General features: G+C 40.9%; 1 protein-coding gene across 1 annotated transcript in view; it reads right to left on the bottom strand.

Moving 5' to 3' along the window:
- wnt2 (wingless-type MMTV integration site family member 2) overlaps window positions 1–20,788 on the bottom strand; it is a 27,008-nt gene extending 6,220 nt beyond the window's left edge. Inside the window, exons 1-4 of the mRNA XM_053318912.1 lie at window positions 20,706–20,788; window positions 19,476–19,696; window positions 14,146–14,423; window positions 13,136–13,400 (exon numbers count right to left, since the gene is read on the bottom strand). Of these exons, the coding sequence (XP_053174887.1) occupies window positions 13,136–13,400; window positions 14,146–14,423; window positions 19,476–19,696; window positions 20,706–20,788 (847 nt within the window). The remainder of the gene's footprint in view (window positions 1–13,135; window positions 13,401–14,145; window positions 14,424–19,475; window positions 19,697–20,705) is intronic.
- Window positions 20,789–21,615: the final 827 nt, after the last annotated feature.

Genomic DNA, 21,615 nt, shown 5'->3' with positions numbered 1-21,615 from the left:
TGTTCGAAACCGCATATTGGTGCTTTTATTTTGAAAACAGGAAGCGAACATGCCCTCGCTGTAGCTACCTGTGACATTTATATTTTGGGTTTTTTTCAGAAGTTGCGTTGCATCTTGGGTAATGTGAGTGTGAGTAGTAGCGTTGCATCTTGGGTAATGTGAGTGTGAGTAGTAGCGTTGCATCTTGGGTAATGTGAGTGTGAGTAGTAGCGTTGCATCTTGGGTAATGTGAGTGTGAGTAGTAGCGTTGCATCTTGGGTAATGTGAGTGTGAGTAGTAGCGTTGCATCTTGGGTAATGTGAGTGTGAGTAGTCAGCTCTTGATGCATACTCTGCATTTCTGGAGAATCTAGTAAACCATCCAGGAACTTCTCACATACTCTAAATCACTACACAGTTGAAACACACTACATACTTCAAATGACGTCAGAGTTAGTACGAGTAGTAGGAAAGTATACGGTTTAGAACAGACCCATGTGTCCGGACCGCGGGACAACTATCTGTGGACCCTGGTCTTATCTTAAAAAAAGAAAAATTTTGCATAAACTATTATTATTATTAAATGCGAGTGTTCGCACAAGTCGTAATTAGTCGTAATTAGCCGTTTTATCGCTGGTATGGATGTGTGACTCCAGTCCTTCACTGTGTGTATTTTGGTCTCCATGGCAACAATGCGCTGATAGGCTGTGACTTGTTGGGCAAGTGCAGTTGCAGCTCGACCTACATTTTTACCTAATATTTGTTTTGGATTATTTTTCTTTATAAGTATTTATTTGAATTTATGTTAAAACGAAAAATAAGTTTTGTTTTTGAGTATTTATTTGATGATGATGTTGTTTTTATGAAAAGGACATTTTGTTTTGTTGTTAAAATTAAACATACATGTTATAGTTGAGTCATATATTCTATTTTTCTACTAGACAGTACTGTATTGTTGAGTTGGTTGGTGGTGGATACATTGATTTGTTGTGGCATCAACTGGCTGCCAAACTCAGTATAAAGTGAGTTTTTACTGTTAATACATTAAAAGTTACCAAGTTTAAATTTGCTGTTACTCCAATTTACACTTGTGTTATCAAATCTGTTAATATTACAATACTACTTTCTATCCAGTGTCTCTGAATGTAAACCATGTGTAAAAATACATTTTATAGTTGAGTCATATTTTTCTACTATACACCACTGTATTGTTAAGTTAGTTGGTGGTGGTGGATACATTGATTTGTTGCGGCTTGACCGACTAATAAACGGACCTTTGACTCATTGAAAAAAATATTTGTGGACCTTTAAGATTTGTATTTGAGCATCAACTGGCTGCCAAACTCAGTATAAAATGAGTTTTTAGTGTTAATACATTAAAAGTTACCAAAACGTTTGCTTTTACTCCAATTTACAATCTGTTAAAATTACTACATATATTATAACACTAGAGTACTTCTATTTTCTATCCAGTGTCTCTGAATGTAAACCATGTGTCTGAACATATCTGAACAGCTTTAATTGACTCTTTAAGCTCATAAAAGTCCTCTCAGTACCTTATAGACCATGACGGTGCCTCCAAAATCTGACCTGCACACAGAACACACGTCATGATGAACTGTCCTGTGACTGAAAGCTCTGAACGTTTGATTCTCTGTAACATCAAACGCAGCGATCCTTTGACTCCTAAAAGTCCTCGAGAGAGAGAGAGAGAGAGAGAGAGAGAGAGAGAGAGAGAGAGAGAGAGAGAGAGAGAGAGAGAGAGAGAGAGAGAGAGAGAGAGAGAGGGAGAGACGGACTCTAAAGCTCGACTTGTTTGTTTTTGAGCCACACTCACTTAAATTGACTTTTGACTGTTCCTTCCTTCCTTCCTTCCTTCCTTTTTCTCTCTTTCTTTCCTCCCTTTCCTTCCTCTATCCCCCTTTCTTCCTTCCTTCTGTCCTTCCCTCCTTCTTTCCTTCCTTCCTTCCTTCCTTGTGTCCTTCCTTCTTTCCTTCTTCTCTCTTTCTTTCCTCCCTTCCTTCTTTCCTTCCTCTATCCCCCTTTCTTTCTTCCTTCCTTATGTCCTTCTTTCCTCCTTGTCTCTTTCTTTCTTTCCTTCCCTCCTTCCTTCCTTCTTTCCTCTGTCCCTCTTTCGTTCCTTCCTCCCTTCCACTTTTCCTTTCTCCCTCCCTCCTTCCTTCCTTCTTTCCTCCGTCCTTCATTTTTTTCCTTTCCTTTCCTTTCCTTCCTCCCTCCTTTCCTTCCTTCTTCCTCCCTTCCTTCCTTGACTCGAGGACAACAGGAGGGTTAAAAAGTGTGAACCTGACGTCACCTGGAAGCTACAATAAAAGATACAGCAAACCACCTATTTATTATGATGATAGTTTAATCCTTGTTTTTGGGTTTTTTTTTGTTATTGTTCAAATTATCTGATTCCAGCTTCTTAAATGTGAATATTTTCCAGTTACTTTAGTCTTTAATGATAATAAACTAAATATATTTGAGTTGTGGACTGTTGGTTGGGACAAAAGATGAAATTTAGGAATAAATGATCAGACGTTTTCATAATTTTCTGACATTTTATATTAACCAAACAACTATTTGAGAAACCTGTGGCTTTCAGGAGAAGTTGAGTTTATTTGTCCAAACCTTCAATAAAGTTTTTAAAAAATTCAACAAACTCATTGCGACACTCCCACGTGTATATTCTGATGCATTTCATCGACCAAGAGACCGGACATAGGTGGAAAAAACTACAAATACTACAAAATGACGTATCTGCTTTCCCAGCTTTTAATGGGTTAATGATAATAAACTAAATATATTTGAGTTGTGGACTGTTGTTTTGGACAAAAGATGAAATTCAGGAATCAGCTGATTCTGATCAAAGTGATCAGCTTTTTTCATAATTTTCTAACATTTTATATTAACCAAACAACTATTTGAGAAATCAGAAATCAGAAATCAGATGATAAAATGATCAAGTTTACAAATGCAATTACAATTTTTTATTTTTGAGTATTCTATTGATTATTCTTGACTAATCCATTCATTGTTTATCCTGTAAAATTTCAAAAAATAGTGAAATATGCTCAACACAGATTCCCAGAGTCCTGTTGTAATATGAAGATGTTCAGTTTACAATGACTTAAAAAACAGCTGATCCTCAACGTCTGAGAAGCTGAAGCCAAAAAATATATGGCTTTTTTTTACCTGATAAAAGTCAAAAAATAGTTGCTCTGGTCTTGGTCTATTTTTTGAGCTCTAATTTAGAAAAAAAAAAAACACTGAACTTTTGGACCTTTGGCTCAATCAAGATGTTGATAGCACCACGTTCTTCTGGGGGAAATGTGGTTTTATGTGTTTATCTTCTGCTGATCACCTTGGCACTTTTAGTTGCACGACACAATATTTGGTAAAACCCGTAGCTGTAGCTGTGAGGAAGCTTGAACTGATTATTTTTAAGAGTTTTAAAGAGAAATTTCACGTTTTCAGAAGCAGAAAGTCGACATTAGACCACAGAGCAGCGTCTCACACATACATACATACATGCTGCTAACACACTGTAGACTTCCTCTTGTGTGTGTGTGCGTTTGTCTTGTATTGTGTTGTGGGATCCGAGCTGCCCCAAAATATGCCTCCCCTTCGCTGGGCAAGTATGCCCTCGAGTGTGTGTGTGTGTGTGTGTGTGTGTGTGTGTGTGTGTGTTTTCATTGGTGGTGATTTATAGTGATGTGCGGTGCTCTAAGGTTTCAGCCTACAGAAGTGTGTAATGGGTCTTAAACTGGCTGACACCCGATCGCCACGGATCATCTGCTGCCTGAGAGGCATCCAGATCCACTCCAACACACACACACACACACACACACACACACACACACACACACACACACACACACACACACACACACACACACACACACACACACACACACACACACACACACCTCAAACTCATACACCTTTTCTTCATCTTTTCTTTCTCACACAGTTTTCATACACAAACTTTTTCTTTCTCACAGTCCTCTGTCTTGTTCCCGGACGTATATATAGAATTTATTACATGTTATATAATCGTAGACAAATCCACCCACCGTCTTCTTCTCTGACACGACTGATGAGCGGAGAAAGTGTAAAGAACAGGAGGAAGAGTTTTTACAGGCTGATATCAGAGCTGAAGCATCAAGTCAAGATGGATGTTTTTTTTTTTGATGTTAGAAGCTGAGTTTGATACATCGCTAAGAAAATACAAAGAGTTAGCAGAACAGGCGTTGACATTATGATACACACACACACACACACACACACACACACACACACACACATCACTGTCTACATCGCCTAAAAGTATAAGACTGAGGCTGCAACTAACAACTGTTAGGAATGAAGGATGGAGGAAAGAAGGGAGGAAGGAAGGTAGGAGGGAGGAAGGAAGGAAAGAAGGACAGAAGAAAGAAGGAAGGGAGGAAGGAAAGGAGGGAGGGAGCAAGGGAGGAAAAAGGAAGGAAAGGAGGGAGGGAGGAAGGGAGGAAGAAGGAAGGAAAGGAAGGAGGGAGTAAGGGAGGAAGAAGGAAGGAAAGGAGGGAGGAAGGAAGGAAGGAAGGAAGGAAGGAAGGAAGGAAGGAAGGAAGGAAGGAAGGAAGGAAGGAAGGAACAGTCAAAACTGACAGGGTCAATTTGACATCTGAAGTCTCACAGTGGGCCATTTGTGCCTAGTTATTTGCTTTTAACCAATAATCAGTCAAATAATTACTTGATTCTCAACTTTGTTTAAAGCTTCATTTTGACTCAGTGATAAAGAAAAAAGAATACTATATCTTTTATTAACTGTTTCACACTACAAGTCAGGAAAGTGATGATTCAAAGTTAATATTACTAATACTAGACTATGCAGATATTATTATCAGAATACCTCAGAAACTTCATCCTTTTAATGTAGCTTATTAAAGTTTCTATAGGTTTAGTAGTTTTGAAGTCCTTCTTTCCTTCCTTCCTCTTTTCCTTTCTCCCTCCTTTCCTTCCTTCTTCCTCCCTTCTTCCCTCCCTCCTTTCCTTCCTTCTTCCTCCCTTCTTCCCTCCCTCCTTTCCTTCCTTCCTCCCTCCTTCTGTCTTTCTTTCCTTCTTTCCTTCCTCCATCCCCTTTTCTTCCTTCCTTCATTCCTCTATCCTTCCTTCTCCCTTTCTTTCCTCCCCCCTACCTTCACCTCTTCCTTCACCCCTCTGTCCTTCTTTCCTTCCTTCTTCTTCCCTCCCTCTTTTCCTTCCTTCTTTCTCCCTTCCTTCCTTCCTCCCTCCTTCTGTCTTTCTTTCCTTCTTCCCTTCCTCCATCCCCTTTTCTTTCTTCCTTCACCCCTCTGTCCTTCCTTCCTTCTTTCCTTCCTCTTTTGAAGTGTCCTTATAGACTCCATTATGTATGATTTGCCACATTTTCACTGAATGCAATTTATTTTAAAACTCATTTTCTTCAACTATCTTTCTTACCTAAATTAACTTTTAATCTCCTATACTATACTGTGGATCATTGTAAAGTCCCTAAGGCAACACTGAGTATCCTTTTTTCCCTCGTTCCTAGAATATCTTAAAAGCAAAGTGACGACGTGCTTTAAATTTAAACCTGCCCAGCTCACTTAGATCTGTTACCTCCTTTCATTTCTATTCTCTTTGTACCAATCTTCAAACAACCTGCTCTTGCTTTTGATTATATTTGAGATGTGGAAATTATTTATGTGTAATGTGTAATTGCATTTAAGGGAATGAATGTATGTAGCTTTGTATGGGTGTGTTTACATTTACTTTATGTATTTTGGTATTTTGGGGGGAATCAGTCACTGTGGGAGTGGAAGAGAGGATACTTTTGTGTTTACTTTTATAATAAAATGTGCTTTATATTCAATTTACTGTTACAAAAGGACTAAAGAAACCAGAAAATATTCACATTTAAGAAGTTTAACCCCTTTTTTCTTCAACAAAAAGAAAAAAGAAAGACTCAGAATGATCAATAAGCACAATATGGCCGTTAGTTTTGGGTCAATTAACTAAATAAATAATCACTGCAGCTCTAAATAAATAACATTCCTCTGTGAATAATGCAACACAAAACTCAAAACAGATTGCGGCACCTTCACACGAACCCTAACCTCCATTGTAAAGCACTCACACACACACAGTAAAATAAGTTAATAATGAAGTATATAAGCATCATTTTCTATTATGCATAAAATCTAGAGAAAGATCAGGCATGGCGACTCGAGGTGAGAGCAGAGTGCGGATATTTGTTGCTTTCTGCTCATATTCTTGTTTATTTCCTGCAATAAATTACAAGTAGCTGCTCCAGGATACGTATAAATCACTGAGACTGTAATTCTTTGTAGATATAATAAGCTATTGCTATATTTCATCATTTTTATGACCTCCTCAGTCCTATGTGAGCGAGGCCAACAACAGCACAGACCTATACTGCAGTGACTGAAAACATGGTATTAAACTACTAAACCTAATTAGCAGTAAGACGTCCAACAAATCTTTACAGACAACTTCAATAAACTCCTACAGAAGATTGCAGAGCTGGAGACCAATGGACTATGCAGGACCACGGACTCAAAACAGACAGTGGAGAACATCATCGGCTAGTTAGCACCAACAAGACGATGGAGAAACAGGAGGGCTGTGTACCGGATAACAAATCTACAAAGTGGTAATCCTCCTTGGAAGTCTCCTAAGAGTAAATCACTTCCCTGTGAAATGGGAGGACGAGTAACAGGCAGAGCCCAGCGCCCTGAGATTTGTGATGCAACCGGCTGGCCCGCATTATCGTCCAGGCAACAGCGGGCCTCTTCAAAAACCCCTTTATACTCTTAGTAGTACTACGTGGACAGCTACGAAAAAACGTCAGAATTAGCAACAAAACCAAAACGAGTGTGCAACTGGAGAACAGATTTGTTCCGCTGTTGCAGAACCTCTGAATCCACATCTGATGACCTGGATAAGCTCTCATCTTCACACAGCAGGGAACTGAGAGTAAATCAGAAAGTAGAAGAAGAGTCTACAGAGGGGGAAAAGATGTCCACTGGGCCTCAAACTCTGTGGGTGACTTTACGGTAAAAGATATAAGAAGCATGTGCGGTAAAAGACCCACCCACACCCACCAATATACTCTTGTTTTCTCAAAGATCTGGTCTCTAAAACATGACGGAGAGAAATCCTGCATATCGTGGCTGCACATCCAACTGTGAAAATCATCATAGTGCACACAGGGACCAATGATGTTGTGAAACAGTCTTAAAAGTACTGAGACGAGACTTTATTGACCTGTAGAACAGTCAGCTGAGGTGTTTATCAGTGGTCCTCCACCACCAGTCCGAAGTTGAGGAGTTGAGAGATTCAGCAGATTTTTGGCTTGGACGTAGCCAAAAATCTGCTCCACTGCATGTACTGTTCATTCACTGCACTTTATTGACAAATTTTTACTTTTTCTTGGACCCGCAATCATCGTTTTTAAGGGTAGATGGACTTTGGATTTAACCCTCCTGTTGTCCTCAGGTCAAGGAAGGACAGAAGGAAGGAAAGAAGTAAGGAGGAAAAGAGGAAGGAAGGAGAGAAGGAAGGGAGGAGGAAAGGAGGAAGGAAGGAAGGAAGGAAGGAAGGGAGTAAGGACGAAAAGAGGAAGGAAAGAAGGAAGGAAAGAAAGGAGTAAGGAGGGAGGAAAGAAAGTAGGAAGGAAGGAAAGGAGGAAGGAAGGGCGGAAGGAAGGAAGGAAGGAAGGAAGGAAGGAAGGAAGGAAGGAAGGGAGTAAGGACGAAAAGAGGAAGGAAAGAAGGGAGTAAGGACGAAAAGAGGAAGGAAAGAAGGAAGGAAAGAAAGGAGTAAGGAGGGAGGAAGGAAAGTAGGAAGGAAGGAAAGGAGGAAGGAAGGGCGGAAGGAAGGAAGGAAGGAAGGAAGGAAGGAAGGAAGGAAGGAAGGAAGGAAGGAAGGAGGAGGAAGCAAAGAAAGAGGGGAGGAGGGCAAGAAGGAAGGAAAAATGAAACAAAGAGGGGAGAAGGAAGGAAAGAAGGAACAGTCAAAAGAGACGGGGTCAAATTGACCCGGGAGGACGACAGGAGGGTTAAATAGTCAAGTGTAAAATTGTTTATGTCTAACTATTTTAAATCCTGCATCGCCCATCTGCTCCCTCTGCCAAGGACAAGAGGAATCAAAAGAAGAAGGAGAAGACATAACAAAAATGTGGTAGAAACTTTGAAAGAGCCAACGCCTGCAGAGACCTTTAAAAACATGAGAGACATCAGAGCCAAAAGGAAGATGAGTCTCCACCCCTTCTTCACCTTCTTCACCCCTAACAAACCCCATCCAGGTCACCCCTCTCATCTCCAGTCACCCTTTCTCCCCTCCTTCTTCTCAGAGTTTACACACCAGATTAAAGATTTCTCTCCCCCCTAAACCCTTCTTTTTGGCGTCCACTTCCACCAAAAGTCCTCAGCCAGTTTTGACATAATCGTCACGGTTATCACGCCCACTCCTTCCATTACATCATCTGAATCATCGTCTTGTCTCTCCAGCCAAATAAAAGCACAGCAGCACACCCACTTATTTGTGTACAAAATACAGCAAGCTCTGACTGATATCTGCTGGGTCCAGGCTGGAAGGCTGAAGGCTCTCATGACTCATTCCTGGACAAGCTGGGGCTCAATGTGCCACTTTCCTAAAATCCTGTCTTAATAGGTAATAGAAAAAAGGGTGGTGAAGGGTGCTGCTAAGAAACAGGAAGCACCCAACCGATTCTGCTAATTTAGCTAATTTAGCATCCGTTCCTTGTCAGCTATAGTCTATCCCCAAAAAACTGGTCAGATGATGCTTTGAAGACTCTAAATCTACCTTTAAATGTTAGGAAAACACTTTTAACCCTTGTGTCGTCCTCCCGGGTCAAATTGACCCTGTCTCTTTTGACTGTTCCTTCTTCCCCTCCTCCTCTCTTTCTTTGCTCCCTCCTCCTCCTTCCATCCTTCCTTGCTTACTTCCTTCCGTCCTCTTTTCCTTCCCTTCTTCCCTCCTTACTTCCTTTCTTCCTTCCTCCCTCCTTTCCTCCCTCCCTCCTTACTCCTTTCCTTCCTTCCTTCCTTCCTTCCTCCTTCCTTCCTTCTTTCCTTCCTCCTTCCTTCCTTCCTTCCTTCCTCCTTTCCTTCTCTCCTAAATTCCTTCCTCTTTTCATCCTTACTCCTTTCCTCCCTTCCTTCCTTCTTTCCTTCTTCCCTTCCTTCTCTACTCTTTTCCTCCTTCCACCTGTCCTTACTCCTTTCCTTCCTTGACCTGAGGACAACAGGAGGTTTAATCCATGCTTTCATTCAAGCATAATCTTGATTTTATGGTTTTAAAATTAACTTTTTAAAACTAGGTTAAATCAAGAGAACAGTGAAGCTGTTCTAATCGAGTCAACACCTCCAAACTTCAATTTTATGAGTGATGCAAGAGTGTATGAGAAAGGAGGAGGAGTTTCCACCAATGCAAATAAAAATGAAACTCTTCAGTTGAATTCCTCTACTCCAGCTATGTTCCTAAATATCTAAAGACCACCTCGATAAATGCAACCTTTTTGATGACTTTGCTGAAGTGCTGTCTATTGACTTTGACTGTGTTGTTGATTTTAACAGTCAGCACGTTTACATGCAGCAAAAAAATCTAATTTCTGATCATATCAGACATAGTTTGGACTTTTAAAATGCTTGTAAACATCTTAGTCCAATCTACATCAGACCTACTTTGGACCATAACGGATATCTCAAAATCGGATAAGAACACCTAGATAATTTGTTCATAGTCGGCATTTTAACGGCATGTATACTCTGCAATTGTATCTAAATCGGATTTTGCATTCTGCACATGCTCGAGAATTCCCTCTGGTGACGTCATTAACTAGTAGTGTTGTTGCCGGGGAAACGTTAAACAACGTAGTGTTGTTGCCGGGGTAACGTTAAACAACATGGCTTCAACAACATAAACAACACACTTCTGGACGGACGAGGACACCCGGTTCATGATCAACCAAGTGCAAGAATTGAATATATTAAAACTTATGGATGGGCGCAAGACGAGTTTGTTCAGACAGTTTGTTGTTTCTGTTGAGGTAAACAGGAAGTGGCTCTTTGATGAGAGGGCTACAGCGCCACATAGCGCAACGGAGCCAGCCATGCTCCGGCCATTTATCCGATTCTCTGAACGGCATGTATACTCAGACAAGTGATCCGGTCTTATGCATGTCTTTATCTGATACGATCAGAAATTCGATTTTTTTGCTGCATGTCAACGTGCTGAGTGATGTTGACAACGCCCAGGACAGAAAAACTAAATAACTGTGTTTTTTTTCTTAATAACTATGGACTAACTCAGCATGTGATGGAGCGCACGCACACACACACACACACACACACACACACACCAAAGAGCACACTCTGGGATTTATTCCTGTCCAAGGATCTGAACATTTCTAAGGCTGTGGTGATTGATGTTGCTCTCTCTGATCAGTCTTGTGTGTTTTCTTTAAGAGCACTATCTCCCTGCTCTCACATGTTCAAACAGAGCTAATCACAAAACGGTGCATCAATAAAAACGCCAGTGAAATACTTATTACACCCGCCCCTCTGTTGGATCTCAATCAATAATGAGCTTGTAATAATAAGAAGTGTAATTGATGCCATTGCACAGGTATAAAGCGAGCGAGGTCTGCACACAGTTAGACTCTTAATAAATCATTTTCTTTTCTTCTGAAGGCAACGTTTCAATCTGTAAGATCTAGACCTCGGGGCAAATGTGAAAGAGCAACGTGCCATTTCTTGTAGAGGCAGCAATCAATTCAAATTAACCTTCCTGTCGTCCTCCCGGGTCAAATTGACCCCGTCTGTTTTGACTGTTCCTTCTTTCCTCCCTTCCTGCCTCCCTTCCTTCCTTCCTTCGTCCTTCCTTCCTCCCTTCTTTCCTTCCTTCTGTCCTTCCTTCATTCCTTCGTTCCTTCCTCTCTTCCTTCTTTCCTTCTTCTCTCTTTCCTCCTTCCTTCTTTCCTTCCTCTATCCCCTTTTCTTCTCTCCTTCCTTCCTTCCTTCCTTCCTTCCTTCCTCCCTCCTTCTCTCTTTCTTTCCTTCCTCATCCCCTTTTCTTCCTTCCTTCTGTTCTTCCTTCCTCCATCCCTCCTTCTTTCCATCTCTCTTTCTTCCCTCCCCCCTACCTTCACCTCGTCCTTCATTCCTCTGTCCTTCTTTCCTTCCCTCCTCTTTTCCTTTCTTCCTCCCGTCCTTCCTCCTTTCCTACCTTCTTCCTCCCTTCCTTCCTCTTTTCCTTTCTCCCTCCCTTCCTCCCTCCTTTCCTTCCTTCCTTCCTTCCTACCTCCCTTCCTTCTTTCCTTTCCTTGCTTCCTTCCTTCCTTCTTCCTCCCTTCTTCCCTCCCTCCTTTCCTTCCTTCTTCCTCCCTTCCTTCCTCCCTTCTTCCCTCCCTCCCTTTCCTTCCTTCTTTCCTCCCTCCCTTCCTTCCTTCCTTGACTCAAGGACAACAGGAGGGATAAATCAAATCAAATCATTATCACCTGTTGGTCAGCAAGCAGCAGGGAAAACAAACGCCTGACGTTTCATTTTTCATAAACAGCCATAAAAAGTTGAGCATAAATGTTCCTTCTTTGCTTTTACATTTAAGGACAGTTTGGGGGATTATCTTTAAAGATCTTATGTATCCCTACTGGAATAAGATAAAACGAACTACGAAAAAAAAAGAAAGAAGCCCCTTTGATCGTGAACCTATTTGGCACATTGACACACCAAAACACTGACAGCTGATAAACCACATTGGAACCAGTTCTGTTGTATATGTGCAATGCCAAAGCAAAGGTTGGGCAGGCTCGGGTGCCAAGAAGACAGCTGTACCTGCTGGAGGTTTTCGGAGGCGTGATTCAACCAAACATCTGTGATCAAGCATTAAATAACCCTCATGACCATTCAGTTCACACTTCGTAGGCATGTTCACGCCAACCAACCGTGTTTGTTGAAGTGGTTCACTTGAACTCTGAAGGATTTACTTTTTGGGTTTGGTTCATTTGGCATGGTGAGAAAATACCGTAATCCTGTTTCAATTCAAGCGGAAACCAAATAGCGTGTCAAATCTCAGACCTTTACCAAAGAGACCAAAAAGTAATATAAACGTTGAAGTTAACACTGGGCCAAATTTAGTGGAAAAGTTCAAGTGTTTGATATGACCTGGTTCCATATTCTGGTTGTTTCAGGAGAATTTAAATGACAGTATATGACCTGATTAAAAGTGGCTTAAACGGATATTTCAAATGAGAGCACTTAATGCAAGAAGCTTCAGTGGAGAATTATCAAAATCTCTGCGGCTTTAGAGAGCTTTATAGAGCTTCATAGTGAGTTTCATCTCATTGTTTAGCTGTCTGGTTGCAACTTTACTGTCTTGGTTCAATCTCAGTGCACTCATAGCGTCATCGTCAGAGAAAAGGCTGTAAAAAGTCACTGTGGACTACCTGCTCAGCACCAAACAGGCAAACACAGTTAGCTGTAGACTATCTGGTGAACATAGTGGAGCATTTAGAAGCTAAAAAGCCAGATTTTGCCCTTAGGAAGTTGGTAGAGAGTAAAAACAGAGATAAAAGAGAGTGAATATTGGATTCAGGTGGGCAGAAACATGACTCCAATTGAATGATAATGTTGATCAGTAACTGCTGGATGTGGAAATATGCAGCTGTTTGCAAACCAGTATACAACATATTAACTTAAAAGGCAATCACAGCTTTTTTCCCCCTTTTTTTAAGTGAGAAATTAGAGCGGATGTAGATGTAAGACTATTCCTTTTTTCTTTTTTTTAAGTCTTTAATTTCCCAAGTGGGCAGAAACATGTCTCCAATTGAATGATAATGTTGATCAGTAACTGCTGGATGTGGGAATATGCAGCTGTTTGCACCGGTATACAACATATCAACTTAAAAGGTGGTGGTACGTCAATGTTGCATTCACAGCTTGTTTTCGTCGCCCCCAAGTGGCCAAAAATTATGTAACTCAATAAATCAATGCTTGCTGGGAAATCAAATATTTAAAGGTAGGGATAGGAAGGGATCAATTCAGTCAGCACAAGTGATCCTCTTCTCAGATGTGCTATATTAAAGCTTAAAAAAGACTAAAATGTTGTTTACCTGACTCGTGGTCACGTATGCAGTAGTCTGGCGAGTCCTCGAAGTACACCAGGTCGTTCTTGCTTGGTCGTTTGAAGTGTGAGTGTGCAGCAGTGAAGCCGGTGCCGTATTGATTGACGGCGACCTGCACCGCGCCGTTGTACCTCTTGCGGAGGTGCTCGCCGGTGCGTCTGAAGTCGGCCATGGCCAGCCAGCAGGTCCGGACGCTGCACGACCCGCTCACACCGTGACATTTACACTCCAGAGTCATGAAGCGCTTCACCGCCTGGGGAGGACAATAGGGAGAAGGATTAGGACAAAACTGTGTGTAGAGCATCACATTCAAAGACTGTGTAAAGTGAATAAAGACATTTTCTTCTAAACACATTAAATAGGTCATAAATGTATTTCTAAAAAAGGTGTAAAAAGCATTTCAACCATTTAGATTTGAATTGTGGAGCTAGGCTTCACAAACTGTGTTTCAAGATTTCTGTGTTTAGGATTTAGTGGGCGGGTCTGATTAGCATAAACCCGCCCCTGCTGCTGTAGAGGTATAAATACATTCAGCACACACTACTACTACTACAGTCTACAGTTAGCTGAGTTAGCCGCCGAGTTAGCCGCCGAGCTAGCAGCTGAGTTAGCAGCAGAAAGTTCTCAGACGTCGACAGTAGCGTCCATGTTGACATTTTTAATCATTCAAATTTGGCAGGGTGGTTAACAACACACTTTTCTGTGGTATGTCAAATGCAGGTAAACCAACAACCAACTGCCTATTTAAAGGTGTTTTTTGTGCTTAAAGTAAAATAAAAGTTCATAATACAAGTTAATTATTGAGTTGTTGAACTAACTGAATACTTACTGCCAAACAACGATGAGCATTTTTATAGATTTAACTCAAGATTTAGACTATTTTTCGTCCTCTTCCACAACTGGAAAATTAAACCAGCCTTTCACAAACATAATGCAATCTCTAAATCATTTCAGTTGATTCCTTCGGGTATTCACTTCTCAGGTCCACGCCTCCTCACCTTCCTGCCAGCTCGGTTGTTGTGCAGGTTCATGAGCGCCCGGGCGTCCCTCTCTTTCCTCTCTTTGGCGTCTACGAAGGCCTGGCTGAAGCGCATGGCGTGCTCCACGTGGTCACTGCAGCCGCCCCAGTCGAAGGAGCCCTTGGAGTCCCGTGACGAACCCTTCTTAGTAGGATCGCACGAGCAGGAGTCCAGCTCGCCTTGGCTGCAGGCTCGTGCCAGCGTGTAAACCACACCAGCCGAGGAGATGGCGTAGACGAAGGCCACCTCGCGGCTGCCTGAGAGGAAAAAGAGGAAACAAAGCCAGGTGTTTTCTTGTTTTTCATGTCATATTTTGCACAGTTAATAATTAAATAAATAAATAAACTTTGCATCCTAGAAAACAAGGAACAGAGCTACACTTTGAGGTCAGAGGTTAACACCGTATTCTTTGTACAAACACTAGAAAGCATTCAGACTAGTAAAGGAAATCGTCATCAGCACAGGTACTGGTACACTTCTCTACATCAATAAACTCCACTGATGTAAATCAAACATTACACTTTTATCTCTTATTGATCTCGAACCTGGCGTTTCCCGATACAGGCAGACTGACGGCAGAATAAAGCCGCGATAAACCGAAAGATCCTTAAAATGTTTGGCCACCGCTGCTACCTGTATGACCCGTGTTTGTTGTTGTCTGCTAGAAGCTTTTATTTCTTGCGAGGCATGAAATAAAAAAACGCTTCATCTACCTCCAACTGCTAACATTTACCAGCAATGCCCTGATAGAAATTCCTTATCTCCCTCTGCATGTAACTGATGAGAGATCTGAGAGGGATCAAAGGTTGAGACAGGGCAAGTGTGTGTGTGCATGTGTGTGTGTGTGTGTGTGTGTGTGTGTGTGTTTAACCACTACTACAAAGTCTTGACACTACCCTGCAGTGACAGCAATAAAATATGTGGATTTTTGATGTTTAGGGCTGCAGCTCAGGATTATTTTCATTAGTTGATACATTACTTATTCAATGCATGAATCATGTCATCCATAAAATGTCAGAAAATAATAATGTGTCATCTGAATCAGACCGAATCATCAAACGTCTCTAAACTCTTACTTTCCTGCCGTCATAATGAAACCTGCAGTATATTAAATGAACGCCTGTTACATTGAAGTTCTTGCCAATTGGGTTCACAAAATGCTGATTAAGTCTATCACCACCACCAGATAAATCTCTCTGTATTTCACAGTATGCCAGGTGAATGCATATTGTGCATGCTGTACGGGCAGAGCATGCACAATACAGACTTTAGGTTAGCTCTCTCAATAATCTAATAATAATAATAATAATCATTTAATAATCCAGCTCGTCAATCAGACTGAATGGGCCAAATTCTGATAGTGAATCGAGTCATTTTGGGGCAGTTGTGAGATGGAGTAGGTCACGGCGGAGGCTATAATGTCGGCGTGTGTCTACAGTGTTTTTGTAATAACTCTCGCTGCCAGAAGGGGGCGACAGAAGTCTTGCTTGCACTGAAGCTTTAAGGTGAGAGACTAAGTCGATATGACAAATCTAAGTGACCTTAAGTTATGACAATGTGCTCAAAGCAACAGGCGTTATCTGAATTATTGGTGCCCTGCATTTAGCCTGTCACGCTACATACAAGGTTTATTTTTTGGCTTTTTATGCCTTCATTCAGACAGCAGCTGGCAGAGAGAAAGGCTGATAGGGGAACGACCTGCAGCATGGCCAGATTTGAACCAGGGACGCTGCGATTATGTGGCATGCGCTGTAACCACTCGACCACCAGGGAGCTCCTAGTATGCATTTTTAGAAACAATGCTATTATGACATCTTCTATCATCACATTTATAGTATTTGCTATAGTTTCTAAAAGAAATGATACATGCATGAAATACTGTGGAGGCAAACACTGAATTGATTCATCTATTTAGAGTACATACAAACAGACACATTAATGAAATTGTCTTTTGTATTATATGAAATAAAATAAAGGTATGCACCAGTCTTTCTTCCGCATCACGTGACATATATCCACACATCATTTTCTGTGAGTCCCTTAAGAGTGAGCAGGCAGATCGTATCCTGTACAGGAAAGCCGGACTCTGACACAAACAATGAAAACTACTGTATGAAAAATCCTGGAACAGCAGTTGCTTAAAAATGCCGACCAAAAGCAGATTGATAGAATGATAATCATAAGGTTTGTAACTTTAAACATATGGTGTCATTGTGGTTGGTGAAACTAAAGTTGAACTAGTTGAAGCACACATGATTTCATTGTACCTCTCCACCTCCAACCCAATATGAAAATCTACAACCTTTCCAAATACAGATAAAAAAGGATTCAGTTTAAAATATGAGATAGAGGAAAAGATGGAAATCCTCACTTTAGAGGAGCTTTAACCTACAAATATTAGACACTTTTAATTTGATAAATTACTTAAACTTAATTAATCTTTTAACAGGAATGGACATATTACTGCAAACAACACTACCAGGTATTGAATCTCAATACAAACCAAATAAAATACCCAAAACTGCCAAGAACTAAAGGCTGCTATTGGATGTCTGGTTTACTCATTAATTGATCAAACAGTTTCTGATTCTAATCAAACTTAATCTCTCGCCTTAATCTTAGCCTCAATTTATGAAGTTAAAGTTCTTGTATAGCTATTTGAGAATTTCATCTTTTCTCAATTTTGCAGAGAAATTAGTTTCTCAAATTAAGGTATCGAAAGACAATCCTTCACACATAGTCACTTCTGTGTGTGTGTGTGTGTGTGTGTGTGTGTGTGTGTGTGTGTGTCTGTGTGTGTGTGTGTGTGTGTGTCTGTGTGTGTATGCATGATCACTCCAGGTCCAGCAGCTAAGTTGAGCGTGCCTAACAAGGTTAATGAGGAGAACGCTGAGAGAACACGACACCAGAGAGGGAAAACTCCTGTGTAATTGTTTGAAATTAGCCCGCTGACATTGACAATAAGGAGCTTCGTGGACAGGGGGGAGAGGGGGAGTGTGGGGGGGGGCCCTCGGCGTGCCGTGATAATGCTGTGTGACACGTCCGGGGGCCCCAGCTGGGAGGTCTGAATACCACACGGCTGATTAGAGGCCTCGACATGAAACGGAATAAGTCGAAGGATCCGCCTCGCAGGTTAAGTCTCAGAGCATGGGAGAGGAACATCAGTGCTGCAGATGATCCTCCAGTGGCAATAAAAAAAAAAAGATTATGACTTGTTATAACATGTCCTCAAAAAGAAGATGACTGATTTTAGCAGCTCAGATACAGAGTGGCACGTTTAATTTGACAGGATGCATCTGTCCGACGCTCACATCTGTCACAGGCAGCGACAGGCAGCTTATTGCTACTCATTACTTGTTAATCATTTCAATCCCTGACGCTGCTGCTGATCGCACTTTACTGCCTGGGAGGAGTCATTTGTCACATTCTTCATAACATTCATTTTCCACTCCAACTCCCCCCGCAAAAAAAGTGACTTTTTTCTACTCTTCACTTGTAAAACTGCACAATAAATCAAGTCTTTTCTCCAGCAAGTGATCAGAGAAGATAAACAGTGCCGCTGACCCGATGAGGATGTTGAAAGTGGCGAGGTTACTTTTATTTGGGGAAAAGTCAACGTTTTCTCTCTTAAACGAGCTGAGTGGAGAGTAAATCACTAACTGAGACAGTAGCTAAGTGAACCTAAGAAAAACACAAACATCCCTATGATGAAACTGAATTTTATTTCACATTATTAGTTATTGCTAAAAATTAAAATCAATTAATCGATAATAATAAAATGTGAGAAAAAAATAGAGAAAAATGTTGATAACAGTTTCAAGAATCTAAGGTGAACTATTCAAATTGATTAGCTTGATGGACAATACAAAAGTACTGAATATATTTGATTTTTAATAAGATAAAAGAGCAAAAAGATGAAATATGATTCATTTGAGATGCTGGAAGCTTAAAAAAGGTCCTAAAATCATTGATTTGTATCAAATTTGAGGCCATTTAATTTTGCATCCATTGACAGATTCAGGTTCAGCTTTTAATCTGTGCACCAGAAGTCATAATATTACTAAATTATAATAAAGTATTGAGTAACATGAAGCCCCCCCAACGGAGGAACAAACCAGCAGAGAAACCAGTCGACTGCACCGATGTGATAAATGTACAATTGTAAAGTGAGACGAGGTGTGGAATGTGATCCAACGTCTGTGAAAAAGAACGTATCTGCGAGGGGACGTATCTATTTCCCAGAAAGCTTCGGTGTCGCAGTAAATCTACCCAACACTCTGAAAACCTGAGCAATTGTTTGGATTTGTCAGCATTAAGTTGATGCTTATGGTTCGTGTTTGTCACTGAGAGCTGAGATCGCTGTGCTGTAACACACACACACACACACACACACACACACACACACACACACACACACACACACACACACACACACACACACACGATCAGACATCAGAGATTCATTTCTAAAAAAAAAAGAAAGAAAGAAAAAAAAAAAGGTGCCAGCAGCAAAACAATGACCTGGAAACATAATCCAGCATATAGTGTAGCAGTCAATCCAGTCACTCACTTTCTATTATTAGTAATGCAGTGTGTTGAAGGCACCTGACAGCACCCGAAGGCGTCATATCATGAATAAGATGCTTTATGTACACTTGTACATCTAATATCATCTACTGCAAGGAGGGAGAAATATGGATAAATATAATATATAGCTGGAGTCATTGTAGTATTATCTTACTAGAATATTCAAAATCAGTTAAAAAAGTAATCTTGACTTCTTCTAATATAGGTTCAGATTTATAGAGATAACATCTATGAACCCTAATGTCTCAATATAAGAAGAGACAATATAAATACAGAGACAATAAGTGATAATTTCATTGTTTTAATTTGATATAAATTTAATCTGATGTCTGACTCTGCAGACGTAATTCACGGAGACGAAGCGGAGCAGGTATTTAAGATGGAGATTTGAACAGGCTTGACTATAACATCTGAAACATGAAAAATTAGCCATGAATGATGGAATTCTCTATTTACTAATCCCTCAACCCCTCCCCCGCATGAAAACCTGTTCAACCTTCATTTCTCTCTAGCCTGTCTTACTGAGGGTCGGAGGTCAACTACAGAACACCAGCACTGGAGCTGAGAGGGGGTCAGGGCTTTTTGCTCAAGGACACTACAGTAGGCAGGACGCTTAGTGAGGGTTTGATTTCCTCACTTATGATTTTACAACCTCCATTAGTTTAAAATGAGACTTTCTAGGCTCAAGTAAAAGTAATTCTTAATGTTCCCCCTCTACTCACTGCGTAGCAACAGGCGTCCGAACAGGTTGTGGTCTCTGGCCGTGGTGTTGCAGTTCCAGCGGTGGTTGCGGAACTGGTGCTGGCACTCGGTGATCCAGTCCTTCATCCCGGCCCCGATGGCCTGCATCACTTTGGGATGCTGGCGGCACAGCTGGCGCTGCTTGTTCACCAGACCAGGGATGTTGTCGCACATCACCTGAGAGCCCAGGGTGCCCATGTACCTGCAGAAAGAGAGGAAGAAAAGTTTAGAAAATGGGACAAAATCTGTGCATGTGTCGACAGAAGGCTGGAAGACGGCTGCAGAATCTGTTCACTGACTTTTTAAAATGAGCTCAGAGAGAGAAAATTAAGAAAATGCTGAACCTATCCCTCGCTACTAAAGTCTAAATATCTTGATATAAGCCTGCACTCCCATGTACCTGCAGAACAAGATGATGAAAGACTGTCAGGGTGCAGTTTGCATGGCTTCACAGATTTTCTTAAATGATTACAGACAGAACAGACACTTAAAAAGGGTTCAGGAAACTCATCTGTCCAAATAACATCTCACTATCATAGGAAATATGAAAAGTTTACCTCAAAGTTGGAAACAGAACCTTTGCAAATATTCATTAAAGATTAAAGAGAAAAACAGCAAATGAAGAGAAATTGAATTATATCAAATGACTTTATTTTGGAAAGGTATCTCTTCAAATATTCAGCTTTCAACAACCTGCAAAAATACAAGTTGAAAGCCTTGGAGGGAATTTTGACATTTAATCTCTGTGAAATTTCTCACTCACAGAAGAAAAAAAAAAGGCAGTTATGAAACAGTTTCGAGTGTAATTTAGACATTTTATAGGTATTTATTTAACAATAATCAAACACAGGGGAGGATAACTACACTCGATATAATTTCAAACAAGTCACATGGACTAGTTTTCCTGCCTGCAGACGTTTAGCAGCCCGATTGGAGCGCGTTTTACGCATCGCGAGGACATGAGTACGGCTGAGCAGTGTGGATCAGTTTTATAGTGATTTCTGTGTGGTGTCTCATTTATCTGGAGAGCGATGTTATGTGCACATGTATGCCGAGTTTGCACAACGGGAAGTAACAATAAACTTGAATTTGAAACATCAGTTTAATTTGAATGCCATGCACTCATGCGCACGGGCTTTTGCAGTTGCAGTTGCAGTTCAATAAAACGATGTTAAAAAAAAGAAAAGAAAAAAAAGGTGTGCAGTACTTACCACCAAGACGCATCGACCTCGGCCGTCAGCCAGCAGATTGCTACAGATAAATAAAAACATATTCCACTTGGCAATAAGTTCATATTAACCAAACTTAGGTCCTTTATGGATCTGGACGGAGCATTTCCACGGATTTAAAAAAAATAAAAATAAAATAAAAACACAAGAACGGTTTAAAGTAAGAATTTTGATTCTCCAAATAAAGTTTGAATTAAAAATATATCATCACGGGATGGTTGGCAGAAGGAGGTTTGCGCGTAAAAGCCATATCTGGCTCAGGTTCTTGCACGGTGGCAAAGAGCTTATGAGGAAAAAGTTAAGACCGACTGTCTAATAGTCCAGCAAAGATTTTCAGTGGAGATAGGCAGATGATGTGCTATCAGGTTTAAATTGCTTTACACAAGGGGTGGGCAGAGTCCCGTCTCAGGAATGAGGTGAAGAAATGAGATGTCTGAGAGTATCTGTTCAGGCTGGTTTGACACCAGACAGGCTTGGCCCGCTTCCAGACCGGAGCTCCGCAACTCTTGAGATGTGGTCCAAGCTGATGGGGCTCTTCACTCAAACTGCACCGACGCGTTCAGGGGAATGAGCCGGCTGTGGGAGGATTCATCCAGCTCAGTCAGTCAGTGTCAGGAAAAAAAACCCCGCACAAACCCGCTAAGATTCAAATTTTGGGAAAGGAATTTGTAGTCCCCGAAATGTGTTTTCTATCTTTAAAGCGTGTACGCACAATTATGTTGCAAACAACAGAAATGACGTGCGTAAAAAATCTGATTTCTTACGCAATAGGATTGAGAAATATAGCATTTGTCAGGACTCCTGTGAATCTTTAGAGGACACTAGATGCTGAGACAGGCATTTTTTGGAGGATATGATACATAATGAAACCACCTCTTCTATACACCTCAGA

This window comes from Scomber japonicus, chromosome 5 (genome assembly GCF_027409825.1).
Source record: "Scomber japonicus isolate fScoJap1 chromosome 5, fScoJap1.pri, whole genome shotgun sequence".
NCBI classification, from domain to species: domain Eukaryota; kingdom Metazoa; phylum Chordata; class Actinopteri; order Scombriformes; family Scombridae; genus Scomber; species Scomber japonicus.
Note: the sequence above shows the minus strand (reverse complement) of the source record. Positions and strands in the feature narration are given on the sequence as shown.